Below are 14131 nucleotides of genomic sequence, written 5' to 3'. Positions count from 1 at the left end.
CATTTTTAATCGACCTGACCCAGAACTTTGTCATCACCATCTGACAAAAATATTTAATTATTTTTAATATACCCTATTAATGATATTTCTACTCATTTTTACAGACAAATGCTTCTCAAGAAACAACAAAAAATATTATTTAAAACAAAAAACAACAAAAAGTCCATCTGACGGAGTTGTCAGTGATGGAGTTGACGCAGAGTTGAAAGTGGTGACAAACTGAGTAAAAGGAAAAACTTGATACATGTGAAGTAATGCAATTTATGTAAAATACATTAAAATGAATTGCACATTTAAGTGAGATTTGTCAACAATTTCACCGAAAGAGTATCAAAAACTCTGATGGAGTTGACATCTGTTGGAGTTGACGAAATACCAAACTACTTCATATGATGTTATTCTGAAGGAGGCCATATTGTAGCTCATCAGGTCCATGAAATCTTAGCAATATACCAAAATTAAGTTTTTATTTCACAAAATTTCATCAAAGTTTTGTAAATTGTCAGTTATAGTGTGGACACATCAAGGTTGTGGCGAGCAATTTAGGAATAAAAGAGAAGAAAAAACTAGAGAATAACATAAGCTAACCAGAGCTAAATAGCCCTCCTAGCAAAGGAAGAGAAAGGAAGTGGTCATGGGGTCCTTAGAAGTTCTGATGGCCCCCAATAATGCCTGATTTTTTTTAAACATTCTTTTCATGTCTGACGGTGTTGACAAACATTTGGGACAAATTTCAATGGAGTTGGAAAATGTATAAAAATGATTTTTAATTCAATTTATTGATATCTTTATAATTATTTATATGACTACGTATACTTAATTGTCATAATATATAATTTAAATTGTTTTAAACTATTATAAAGTATTGAGTTCTGCTCATGGACAATGGATTTTAAAGACACCAGCCACCTACTACAATGTTTAAAATAAAAAAATATTCAGCAAACACCAGGAAAATATACATTGTTGTGCTCACATGACCCAGGTTAGTTTAGTCAGATATTTGAAAAAATTATATTTTGTGTATACTTTATTCAAATTGTGTGCTTTATCCATAGGACCTATTCTCAAGAATCACTGATATTACAGGTTATGTGAATAAGCTGGTCCAACTTCAATCACTACTCATGTACGCAGTCTATATTTCCTGTAAAAACAGCATCTATTATCACTGTGAAAACTTTTTAAAATCATAATAATAAAACTAATAATAATAATAATAATAATAATAATAATAATAGCGTTCTATATAAGACACTGGTATTTGGAAAGACCAAATTCTAGTAAAGTTGTAATCATATGAAAATGAAATAACTGATATCTTCATTCTCTCTGGAAGTTTAGATGAGTTAAAAGGTATGACCATGTTTTTGGTGCAGTTAAATGTACTTTTAGGACTTTAATGTGTGTAAAATATGTGGCACATAACAGGACATCTGTTCAGGACCAGTGTAGCTTCGATTTACTTGTTGTTGATCATGCAGCAGCAGCAGTCTGCTGGATATCTAGTTGCAATTTCTAAAATAAAAGACAACCCACCACTGATACAGTTAGGCAGCGGCTCAAGTAGCAAAATTTTGATTTATTGTAAAGAAATTTTTCTGATATTTTTAAAAACATTTATTCATTTTCAACCTATTATGACATCTCCCTGTCCCATTAACATAAGAAGTGTGGTCCAACAACCACTCAGCAGGTAAAGTCACATAAAGCTGTTTCAGGTGGAAAACACACACAGGGAATCTATCAAATCACGGGTGATACACTAACTTCAGTTTAGAAGCTGAAGTTGTTAGAACAACAACAGAACCTCCTGCTAATGTGATTTAGCTCTACTGCAGCTTAAGGAAGATTTTAGAAAGGTTAGCATTCACTCTGAGCCTCTGCAAAATACAGTTTTAAGATTGTCCCTCTAAAGCAGTGGTTCTTTACTTTTTTGAGGTACCGAACCCACCAGTTTCATATGCGCATTCACTGAACCCTTCTGTAGTGATAAATAAAATATGATTTTTTTCCCCCAAAATTTGCCCCCAAATTCAAGACATAAGCCTATAGAGCATGCCACAACTAAATCAAGAAGGTGTTATTTGAATTTGCAAAGCATAATAGAAAATAAGTGAGTCTTCTTCATTCTTATCAGTAAGTTCTTACAGGTTTTTCTAACTGTGTCAAGATTGGCGGAAAAAAACAACTATTCTTAAAAGGTAGAGTCTCTGAGAACAGTTCTTCAAAATATAGTCAGTGTTTTCAGCAAAGTTGAGCTGACTGTCCAGGAATGACCCAAGGTATTTAGAGTTTCAACAGGTTGGCCATCTAGAGAAACTGGAACCACTTTAAAGTCTTGTTTAGATTATTTAATTAGCTCTTAAGAGAATGAAAAATGATTAATAAATAAGAAAGACTGCGGTATTCTGACTTAGTAATGTAATTATATTAGTTGTGTTACCACCCCCACGCCACTAGAGGCAGTACCAATCCCGAAAAGATTCGACTAAGGAGCAGATTTAGAAGTACACCAAAAGCTACAGAATTTGGTAAAAACGGTGAGCTTTGCTGAAGTAATTAAAGACAAGTTCAAATCCATGCTAAGAGTGGAACTCCTTCAATCAGTGCTCCTCCGCAGCTCTGTTTGGCTAAGCAATGTAACGTGATCCTCTGCGGCAAGTGATGGCAAAGCGGGGCGTCATCACGAATTTACACAAGTGTCTTTACCTTCGCGGCAGTGGCTCCGCCGAACCCCTGAGACCGACTCATCGAACCCAGGTTAAGAACCACTTGCTCTAAAGCATTCACACATTTTCACTGATGTTGGATCAGCTGAGTTTGGCACGTTGATATAATTTTCAACACATTTCAGAGTGATGGGTATGGAGAGCCGTTTCAGCCAAAATTAAATATATAAATAAATGGGTGAAATGAATAAAAAATGAGTAAAATAAATAAAAAAAATTAGGAAAATGAGTGAAATAAATGAAAAATTTGTTAAATAAATAACTTAGCTTTTTCATTAACCCAATTTTTCATTGATTTAGTTTTCATATGATCAATTTCCTTATTTTCATTTATCTATTTTTCATTTACCCATTTTTCATTAATCTATTTTTCATTTAACCATTTTTTAATTTAGCTTTTCATTAACCCAATTTTTCTTTTATTTATTTTTTGTACAAATTTCTCAATTTCTCTTTTTCATTTATCTATTTTTCATGTATCCCTTCATTTATTTACCCATCTTTCAGTAATCTATTTTTTAATTTAACAATTTTTCAATTTCCCTTTTCCATTAACCTGATTTTCTATTTCCCAGTTTCATTAATCAATTTCTCATATATCCCTCTTTTATTTACCTATTTTTCTTTTATCTATTTTTCATTTAACATTTGTTTGAAAAATAGTTAATTTTCCCATTTTCCAATTTCCCTTATTAATTTAGTATTTTCTTATTTATCACATTCTATTTCCCCGCAAAACTTAGAAAAAAATAAATGTAAATGAGGAGAGGCACGTCATCAGGCTACAACTTCCCCAATTGGTTTGTTAGCGTCACACCCATACTTTGCTTCAAGAAAGATGACGACCTACTAACGGTTTATCAATAAGCTGAAGCTCATTAACTTCATTAGAAATAGTGTTATTACTCCTGACTTTAGTTCTCGTGTGGCCGCTCAGACAACGTGTTTCAGTTGGCGGCTCTCATGGACTCAGAGCTTCACCGTGGGAAGTTTTTATAGTTTGGACGAAGCGGCCGCTGAAGTTGGCTTACGATTGAAGGTTAGGGTCATCTTTGTAGCTACCAGCTGTGATCCAACTATAAGGAGCAGACTTTACTGTACATCGTAAGTGAACTGCAATATCCAGAGGAAGCTCTATGGAGCATCGAGCTGAAAGAATGAGAGTAGCAAGCCTTGGAGATCTGCATCGGAGGCCATCTTTCAGACATGCACCGCTGCTGTCCGTCCAGGATCCTCCGGTTGCCCAGACGTTGCACGGTAAGCTACCGCTGATGTTTGTTTTCCAACTACAGTCATATTTAATCAATAGGGCTCAGTTACGATCGCGGAAGGTTTTGAGTTGATCTCGGCAGTAGGTGACAAACTGAACGCTGCCAGGATGTTGAGACCAGCACGTCCTCTGATCAAATACATCTTATTGAGGGTAAAATCAACAAAACGTGTTCAAATTAATGGCCCAACAAAATTAATAATCTCAGTAATTATTGTTTAAACAAGGTGTGTGCATTTCTGTGCTTTTCGGTACCATTACAAAAATAAAAAGGGACTCAAAGACCCTGATGAGCAGAGCGAATTTTAAATTGGCTAATCAGCCACCGCTGTGTTCATGAAAGGAGATGCTTATTAACCGAGAAATAAATATGAAGCCTGAAAACCTATTGGAGGAAAAATATACCAACTTCACAAGAAGTGGCTTTAACCTAACTTCTGTCAGTCTGAAGTTTCTCATATTTAGGTCATCAAACCAAAGTTCAGATCTACCATAACTGGTACTATCGCCACCATGTCAAAAGTACAGCTTTTTGGCGCAGCACATTCATTTATGTTTCCATCATGTATGTTTTCAGATGTTAAGCTGCCACAGCAGACCATCCTGCAGGCCTCTGGTCTCAGTGTTTCCCTTCAGACTCCCAGTGTGCTCACAGCTTCAGGATGACCAGAGACCTTCACCTTTATGGAACAGGAACACCCGGCCAAATGCACTGGTGACACATTAGTTTTAAAAAATGTGGCTGTTCTTATAGCATTGATATGCATGAACCGTCTGTATTTTTCTGTTTTCAATAAACAAAATGTTTTATTATGAAATCTGTGTTCCTTCTAATCCAGTATTTCTCAACCTTTTTTGGCCCAGCACCCCCCTAGCCTTTATCCAGGTCCCTCACCGCCCCCCACCAAAGAATTTGTAGGCTACTTTGCACTGACCATTATTTTATCATTAATATTACTATCATTATTGTGGATGTTTTGATTTTTATGCTTGTTTCTGAATTTCTCATCAAAAATAATTTCCCAGAGAACAAAAAAGTCATGGGAATATAAATTATTTTCACAGGCGTCTACAAAAAATGCAATGAACATTCAAGTTAAAATTGGTAGGCCCAACAGCAGCCAATCAGAGTGGAAAAAATATTCTTATTTTGTGCCATTTTCTAGTTGTTAAATATTACACAAAATGACCAGATAAAAGATGTTCAACATGCCAGTTTAAACTTTGAACTATTTGCAAAACGACTGAGCTCTGCAACATTAAAACATGGATAAAACTGTAACTGCATTAATAACTCTTCTTCTCTTCAGTGTTTGTCAGTTTCTGGTGGTGCAGCTCTGTGCTGCCTTCAGGAGAATGGGACATCAGAGTATCATCCATAAAACTTCACCCACATGGCATTTACTGTGCAAACCAGAGCTTTCAGTGGAAAAACAAAAGTTCCAGGTCCTTTTAATGCCATACAAATATGAGACAGAAACATGGATTATATCTTTATATAGACCTGTCTATTGATTTATAGATTAATAGTTTTACTGGACAGAAATTACAAAGAACAAATCTGGTTCTTAATCAAATCCTGATGAGTCAAATTGAAAGTGTCATGGAGTCACTGAACACCACCATGACATAAACACTGACATGAAAAATAATATTGAAGAAATAAATATATCAAATCTAATTAAAAACATAAATAAGTGATAAGTTATTTACTGTTATGGTCTGTAAGATATATTTATTCTCAGTATTAGATGTGGTCTCAACAAACCCATGGCACTTCAGCAATATTATTTTACCTTTTATCTGGAAATAGTGTCTGTTTATTCTTGCCATTCTGTCCTTTATATTAATTATTGCTCGAAAGGTCTTGCCATACCAGTTTATTCCTCTGTATTTACTTTAGTTTCTTAGTTTATTCTTGCATTTTGTTCTTCATTCATTTCCATTTAGTTTCCTTTGATTAGTATTGTCCTCTCTTGGTTTATTGCTATGTCCACTTTAGTTTCTTTCCTGTTGCTAAATTTATTGTATCATTTATTGATGCTCAGTAATTTTCACTCATCACCTGCTGCGCTGCCTAATCGTCATGTGTTTCACATCATGTGTTGATTTTTTCACTATTCAACGTCGGATTCTCTGTTTTTATGTCATAATTCACATCCAGTTCGTCGCTCTGTTTTATGTCCCGCTTCTCCTGTTTCAGAGTTTTGCGCAATGTGCGTGTCGTTTTTTTTTAAACCCCTAAGGTGCAGGGCGGTCGGGAAGCGTATTGATGGGGATAAGGCAGACTGACATAAACCTTTTAAAACAGCGGAAACAATTTCTGCATTCTGATTATTGAAATTTAAAAGTGCTGTGTTGTTCTATCACCCCCGTTTCATACCGGACCACTTACAGCACCGGTGTTAACGCTACAAAATGAACGCTTTCTATCGTGTTATCACCCATGGGGGGATTTCTTGATTTATTTAAATGGGTACATTTTTCAGAGGGATACACAGTGAGGGTATTTGGCTACCAGTAGCAGGAGAACGGAGCTGCGCCAAGAAGCCAACAGAAGCTAACAAACACTGAATAGAAGAAAAACTGCCATCGATACAGTTGCAGCCAAGCATGGTTTAATGCTACACAATACAGTTTTACCAAGTTTGCTCAAAGTCTAAACTGGCATTGTTGTGCATTTAAGGTGTAAAGTTTACCTTCGACCAAACGCCCCCCAAAGGCATCCCAGCGCCCCCCTTTGTAAAAATGTCTGCCAGCGCCCCCTGCTGTCCTCTGAACTGGGGGGCAGTACCGCCCACGTTGAGAACCGCTATTCTAATCTGTGAAGTTCTAATTTAATCAAATCTCATGTTTTCACGTCCCAGAGACAATAAAATGGACCGTTTGTTTGTGGCTTAAAATAAACGAAACAATCTTAATAGATCAAAGCTACAAAAATAGAATACAGATTGAAAGTTTTGGACCTGTTTTATTTTTTGGTTTCATTACACTGAAGATTCTTCAACATGAAGCTAAACAGTGAGTGGAGTACCTTGTATGTACGACAACGTAGAAATGAACAAACATGACATATTGGGTTCTTAATAGCAACCCTAACAGTTATTTTACACAGCTTGGTTTATTGAATAATGATTGTGTTCACTTACAGACGCCTTCAATTGGAAATCTGCAATCTGAAGTGTCAGTGAAATAGTTTAACCAGTCAGTCTTCAGGTCGTTTGACCTGCATGTTTCAGGTGTTTTTCTATCACACCTGGCCTTAGTAAATGTCTGATGGATGAGCTAATGCTATCATTTGTATCAGGTGCTCTGGAACAAACACTTTAAAATGTTAATGTCCTGTATAACAGAGTGATATAGACAAATGTTTTCATCTCACTGTGTCATTTCCACTCTATAGCTGAAGTTCATCACATTTCTGGATGTTCTGTGTTTCAGTTAAATTGAAGTTAGCAGGTTTTTAATCAGGGCCACAACACCCTGTGTGTGTTGGGTTTAAGAAAAGAGGCTGCTCTGTTTGAGCACCAGCATTCATTTTTCCTCTAATGTTTGGGTGAACTCTTCTCTGTGGAGGTCGGCCGTCTCTAAGCTTCTTCCTGAAGGAGACCCATCAGGAGTTCTGGTGCTGCTCACAGTGCAGACGGTTCTCCTCACTGTTCGCCGTATCAGCCCTGGTCCCTTTCAACCAGAATCTCCAGTCATGCTGTTCCTTCGCCCTTGAATAAAGATAACAGAATATGTTCTGGGTGTTATGATTAATTTGTTAATTGAAACAATGTTTAATATCAAGATTAATTTATTTCCTTAACAGTTCCTTCTCCCATTCCCTCAGAAAGGCAGAGTTTAGGAGTGACTAATTACATTTACTCAAATATAGTTGAGTAACTTTTTGAAACTCAAATGAACTTTTAGGAATACTCTTACTATGCTGAACTTTTTACTTGTACTCAAGTCATTTTATTATGAAGCATCACTATTATTTAAAAATACCAAAATTTCCACTGAACTTAATATTTTGGGCCTTCTAATTGTGTAATTTTTTAAAGATATGAAATAATTGATAACTTGATCAGTTACCCAGTACTTGTATACACTTTTTACCAAATGCTTCTTTACTCTTGTGCAATTTATTATTCAGCTACTTTTTACTTTGAGTAAAAACATGTTGAAGTGCTACTGTTATTCCTGGAGTATAAATTGTGGGTCCTTTGTCCACCTCTACGGAACAGTAACCAAATGTTGAGGCACATATGTTGACCAAAAACAGAGAAACTAAGGTTGGCAAGTAATACATCCACAAAGAACTACTTAAATTAATTGTCATATTTACTTTATATGCATATGCATGTGGGCCACACTTGGAACACCTCAGGGATGTAACCAAGACAGGCAAAGATTGTAGCACGGGCTCAGCTTTTATCCATTCTCCATTCTGTACCCTCACTAACGGTCACTGTATTCAGGTTGTCTGTTTACAAAGGTAATATAACGGCAATCGACTCTAAACCTCTCCTACCTTTTTACTGTCGTTTAATCAGCCTGTTGCCGTGGCAACCGCTTGCGCCCCACAAACCCAGCATAGATTAGTTAAAAACACAAAAGATTCAGTCCGTTAAGATATTAGGTTTTCCGGCTTCATATTTAATTCTAGGTTAATAAGAATCTCCTCTCATGAACACAGCGGTGGCTGATTAGCCAATTTAAACTTTGCTCTGCTCATCAGGGTCTTTGAGTCCCTTTTTATTTTTGTAATGGTACCGAAATGCACAGAAATGCACACACCTTGTTTAAACAATAATTACTGAGATTATTAATTTTGTTGGGCCATTAATTTGAACACGTTTTGTTGATTTCATCCTTAATAAGATGTATTGGATCAGAGGACGTGCTGGTCTCAACATCCTGGAGGTTTGTCACCTACTGCCGAGATCAACTCAAACCTTCCGCGATCATAACTGAGCCCTATTGTTTAAATATGACTGTAGTTGGAAAACAAACATCAGCGGTAGCTTACCGTGCAACGTCTGGGCAACCGGAGGATCCTGGACGGACAGCAGCGGTGCATGTCTGAAAGATGGCCTCCGACGAAGATCTCCAAGTCTTACCACTCTCATTTTTTCAGCTCGATGCTCCATAGAGCTTCCTCTGGATATTGCAGTTCACTTACGATGTACAGTAAAGTCTGCTCCTTATAGTTGGATCACAGCTGGTAGCTACGAAGATGACCCTAACCTTCAATCGTAAGCCAACTTCAGCGGCCGCTTCGTCCAAACTATAAAAACTCCCCACGGTGAAGCTCTGAGTCCATGAGAGCTGCCAACTGAAACACGTTCTGTCTAAGCGGCCACACGAGAACTAAAGTCAGGAGTAATAACACTATTTTCTAATGAAGTTAATGAGCTTCAGCTTATTGATAACCCGTTAGTAGGTCGCCATCTTTCTTGAAGCAAAGTATGGGTGTGATGCTAACAAACCAATTGGGGAAGTTGTAGCCTGATGACGTGCCTCTCCTCATTTGCATTTATTTTTTTCTAAGTTTTGCGGGGAAATAGAATGTGATAAATAAGAAAATAAGGAAATACTAAATGAATAAGGGAAATTGGAAAATGGGAAAATTAACTATTTTTCAAAAAAATGTTAAATGAAAAATAGATAAAAGAAAAATAGGTAAATAAAAAAGGGATATATGAGAAATTGATTAATGAAACTGGGAAATAGAAAATCAAGTTAATGGAAAAGGGAAATTGAAGAATTGTTAAATTAAAAAATAGATTACTGAAAGATGGGTAAATAGATAAAGGGATAAACGAAAAAGAGAAATTGAGAATCTGAAAAATAAATGAATAAATTGGGTTAATGAAAAAGGGAAATTGAAATGTGGTTAAATGAAAAATAGATTAATAAAAAATGGATAAAGGGATAAATGAAAAATAGATAAATGAAAAAGAGAAATTGCAAAATTGATAATATAAAAATAAATAAATGAAAAATTGGGTTAATGAAAAAGCTACATTTAAAAAATTGTTAAATGAAAAATAGATTAATGAAAAATGGGTAAATGAAAAATAGATTAATGAAAAATGGGTAAATGAAAAATAGATAAATGAAAAGTAGATAAATGAAAAAAAGGAAATTGAGAAATTGATAATATGAAAAATAAATAAATGAAAAATTGGGTTAATGAAAAAGCTAAGTTATTTAACAAATGTTTCATTTATTTCACTCATTTTCTTCATTTTATGATTTATTTTACTCATTTTTTATTTATTTCACCCATTTATTTATTTATTGGGAAGTCTCTCAAATAACAAGAGACAGTCAGGGTGCAGAGGTGTGGCTATTATTTATATTTCTGAATTTTATTCTCAATACAGGACACAAACAAAGGGAACCATTCAGGACTGCACATTTTTACCATTATTTATTAATTTATTATTTTTTGTTAGTTTTTTGAGCTATTGAATCTCCTCTCCACCAATTGGTTTCGTAGATAGCTGCCTTTAAAGACCCAGTTCTTCGTACATTGGCCTGAAACAGCAAGGCAATATAAAAATCTAGATAAAAAGAGAACAATTAATCAGAAGTTAAATACAAAAAAGAAGCATCAATTCATTTGATTATTCTATTTGAAGAATTATGGTTTGACATCCTGTCTGAATTTGGTATAAAATTAAATATGGCAAAATTCACTTAATTTGTGCATGTACTTATCCTCACTTACATATATTTGTAATGCACACATGGAGCCAAGTTTAGCCAATAACTATCATTCCTCAAACAGCTAATCAACCAATTTGTTTAAAAAGGAAGTTGTACAAACAAACATTTTTATTTGTTAATATTACAAGATGTACTTATCTGTGTGGCTTGCAGCCAAATGTGAAGCAGCAAATCTAAATCGGAGACTATGGTCTAAAGCTAAACAATGGTGTCTATTCCAGGCTGGGGACTTGTGTGGCAGAAGACCAACAAATTTACTAAAATCCTTCAGGTTATTATTGGAAGTATTACATTATGTTCACTTTTTTTTCACTATAAATTGCCCAAATTGCAAGTTATTATTTTCTATAAGATATATTCAAAATAAAAACCAGGAAAAGTTCTGATTTAGCTTGTCAAGCATGTTACACTATAAGTGTTATGTATTTCTTGTTAGAAGAGGTAAATCTAAAAAAATGTATGTTATAAAAAAGTTTAATATTTTTTGTGCCTCATTTTAGCAGGTGAAACGCATATAGATTCACCACACTTAGAGAGAAATGCTTCAAACCTTTATTTCTTGTTAATTTGATGATTATGGCTTACAGAGAATAAAAACTTAAAATTTGCTGCCCATCTAGCACACTACCACCATGGTCATTTCCTGCTGGAAAAATAAACCATCATTTCCATACAACTTGTCATGAAGGAAACATGCAGTGCTGTACAATATCCCAAAGTGTCCTGTGTGGACTGTGGACTTCAGGAAACAAAGCAGACCAGAACCAATAGGTAACATGGTGATGACATGGCAGATGAGTGATATATTTCTGCAGATAGCAGTAGTACCACATTGAGGAAGCAGATGAGCTTGATACTCTCACAGAGCTATCTCAGAATATGCAACATAGTAAAAGTCTTAAGTATGTAAAAATAAAAATAAAAACACTTTTTCTAAAAGTTACCTTCTGTAGCTTTAATGTCTGACAATGAGAATATAAGAGAACATAAAAGCTGTATGCCATATTGAAGAGGGGAATAATTTGTGAAAGAATTAATTATTATTCCTTTTTTACATATCCAGACTTTCCAGAATCTACTGTCCACTGACAGAATCCACTTGGATCCCACTGACAGAAGTTCCTTCAAAACTTATTTGAAGAATATAGTATGGACAAAACTACGTATATGTCAGTTCAAACTCTGTGGTAATTAAAAAAACAAATAATAGGTATGATACTAACCTGAAATTATACACTGACCAAAGCATGCAGTTAGCTTAGATGTGCCAAGTAAACTTACGCTAACAATGTATTTCTAATAAATTTAATCTAAGCTAAACTTAGGCTAATGGATTCTTTTCCACAGACGGCTGTAATCCACAACTTTGTTGGTTGTTCTGGATTGTCTGCAGTGAACACATACTTATTTAGTATTTTATTCCCTTTTCTAACAGACTTCAGAAGACTGTTAGAAAAGTCTTCTGCAGTCTAAAATTTGCTGGCCATCTAGCAAATTTTGCTAAATGGCAAGCAAAATTTGCTAGTAAATGTTTCAGATAATAGGTGTGTTTACAGGTTGGATGTCTGGCACTTTCCTCGAGGAGAGAATCAATTGAGAAAATGCTGCTAACAATTAGACATTGGTCTTGCCATAATACAAATTCTAACACTCTATTCAGTAGGACTATCAGCTGTGTGTCCACCTGACTTTTGCACAACACAGCTGATGGTCCCAACCCCATTTATAAGGCAAGAAATCCCACTTATATTAACCTGACAGGGCACAACCTGTGATGTGAAAACTATTTCAGGTGACAACCTCTTGAAACTCATCAAGAGAATGCAGAGTGTGTGCAAAACAGTAATCACAGCAAAAGGTGGCTACTTTGAAGAAACTAGAATATAAGGCGTATTTAAATGTTGTTTTACACTTTTTTGTTTAGTACATATTTCCACATGTGTTAATTCATAGTTTTGATGCCTTCAGTGTGAATCTACAATGTCAATAGTCATGAAAATAAAGGAAACTCATTGAATGAGTAGGTGTGTCCAAACTTTTGGTCTGTACTGTATGCTCAGTATGAGGGATTGTTGTAAAGTCATCTACAAAATGGCAGTAGTTGTCTACTGTCACTATGTGCTGGTCCAGGATGAGTGAATGCTGCAAGTTAATGACACAATACAACCTACTGTGGGTTTAGTTAAAATTTCTTTAAACTAATTTGAATAATAAACTCAGGTTATTATTATTATTATTAAACTAGGATTAATTGGAATTGATATGTGATTGAATTTAAATTATTTTTCATAAAGTGCCTCAAGACAACCTTTGTAGTGAAATGTGAGATAAATAAACTAGTAAAATAAAAAGGGTTTAAACAATATTATCATTATTATTTGTATATTGCTAGTGTAAAGTTTCTATGTCAAAGCAGGCTATAATAAAAAGTTATAAACACTATTCTTAAAATCAAACTTTCTAAATATGCTCTGCAGCCTTTTATATGGGAGCTCCAGGTCATCCCACCCAGACTCAGAACTTCTCCACCGCCAAACCTATGGCTCCCCTCACCCCCTCCGAGCCTATGCAACCAACCACCACCCTGGAAGTTCCAGGCAGGGTGGAGCCTGGGGTCCTCCTGGACGGACAATAGGTGAGGATTTGCTTGCTGTGTCTATTATTTGAAATTCCTGTTTTTTTTTTTTTTTAAATATAAAAATCTGATTAGTTGTGCCAATATAATAGGCATCAAGGGAACACTTTGTCCTCAAAGTTGAGAGACAAATGAGGCAGAGGTGTAATGGTATGTGTACTAAGGGTGTTGCGCAGATCTGCTCATGGGTGCAGAAGTGGGTGCATAAACATGTGTGCCACTCTGCAGCACTTCTCAGCAGATGAAAGCAATCTGGTCCAATCAGCAGCACCCTGAACTAAGGTAATATAAGGAATCCACCAATCATTTGTCTTGTTTTGCAATAGAGCTGAGGAAGGCATAAACAGTCCCCAAAGCTGCATTTCAAAAGCAAACTGATCAAATGAATGGGAAAAGAACTTATACATTATAGGGACTGCTGGTAAGCCTTTCACTGGACTCAGCTGAAAATGTAGTGTGGCTTTGCTTTTGTATTTGAGTAAGAGAAACATAGAATTTATTGAAGGAACAATTTGTATTGCTGGCTTTAAAGTTTGGCTCTATTGTATGTATATTTAAAATTCAATTAATGTAAAAATTATGTCCTGAGAGAAAAACAAGTTTAAATCTAATTTGGAAAAATGTTTGACTTTATGTAGGATTTATTTGGTTTAATCAAAGAAAGGAGTCAATGATTCAGTCCTTATGTCCTTGAATTTAAAAAAAATATAATAAAAATAAATAGAGAAAAAAATCCATCTGGTTAAAATTGTGAAAAAAAAATCATGTTTA

The 14131-nt window shown here is 35.2% G+C and overlaps 1 protein-coding gene across 4 annotated transcripts in view; it reads left to right on the top strand.

Moving 5' to 3' along the window:
- prr12b (proline rich 12b) overlaps positions 1-14131 on the top strand; it is a 65664-nt gene that overhangs the window by 1510 nt on the left and 50023 nt on the right. For all 4 annotated transcript variants that reach the window (XM_081609641.1, XM_017306256.2, XM_081609642.1 and 1 more), the window contains exon 2: positions 13203-13360. In XM_081609641.1, the coding sequence (XP_081465767.1) occupies positions 13203-13360 (158 nt within the window). The remainder of the gene's footprint in view (positions 1-13202; positions 13361-14131) is intronic.

The sequence above is a fragment of the Poecilia reticulata genome, chromosome 8, assembly GCF_904066995.2.
Source record: "Poecilia reticulata chromosome 8, P_reticulata-male-v2, whole genome shotgun sequence".
Lineage (NCBI taxonomy): Eukaryota > Metazoa > Chordata > Actinopteri > Cyprinodontiformes > Poeciliidae > Poecilia > Poecilia reticulata.
This window is presented reverse-complemented; position numbering and strand designations above follow the sequence as displayed.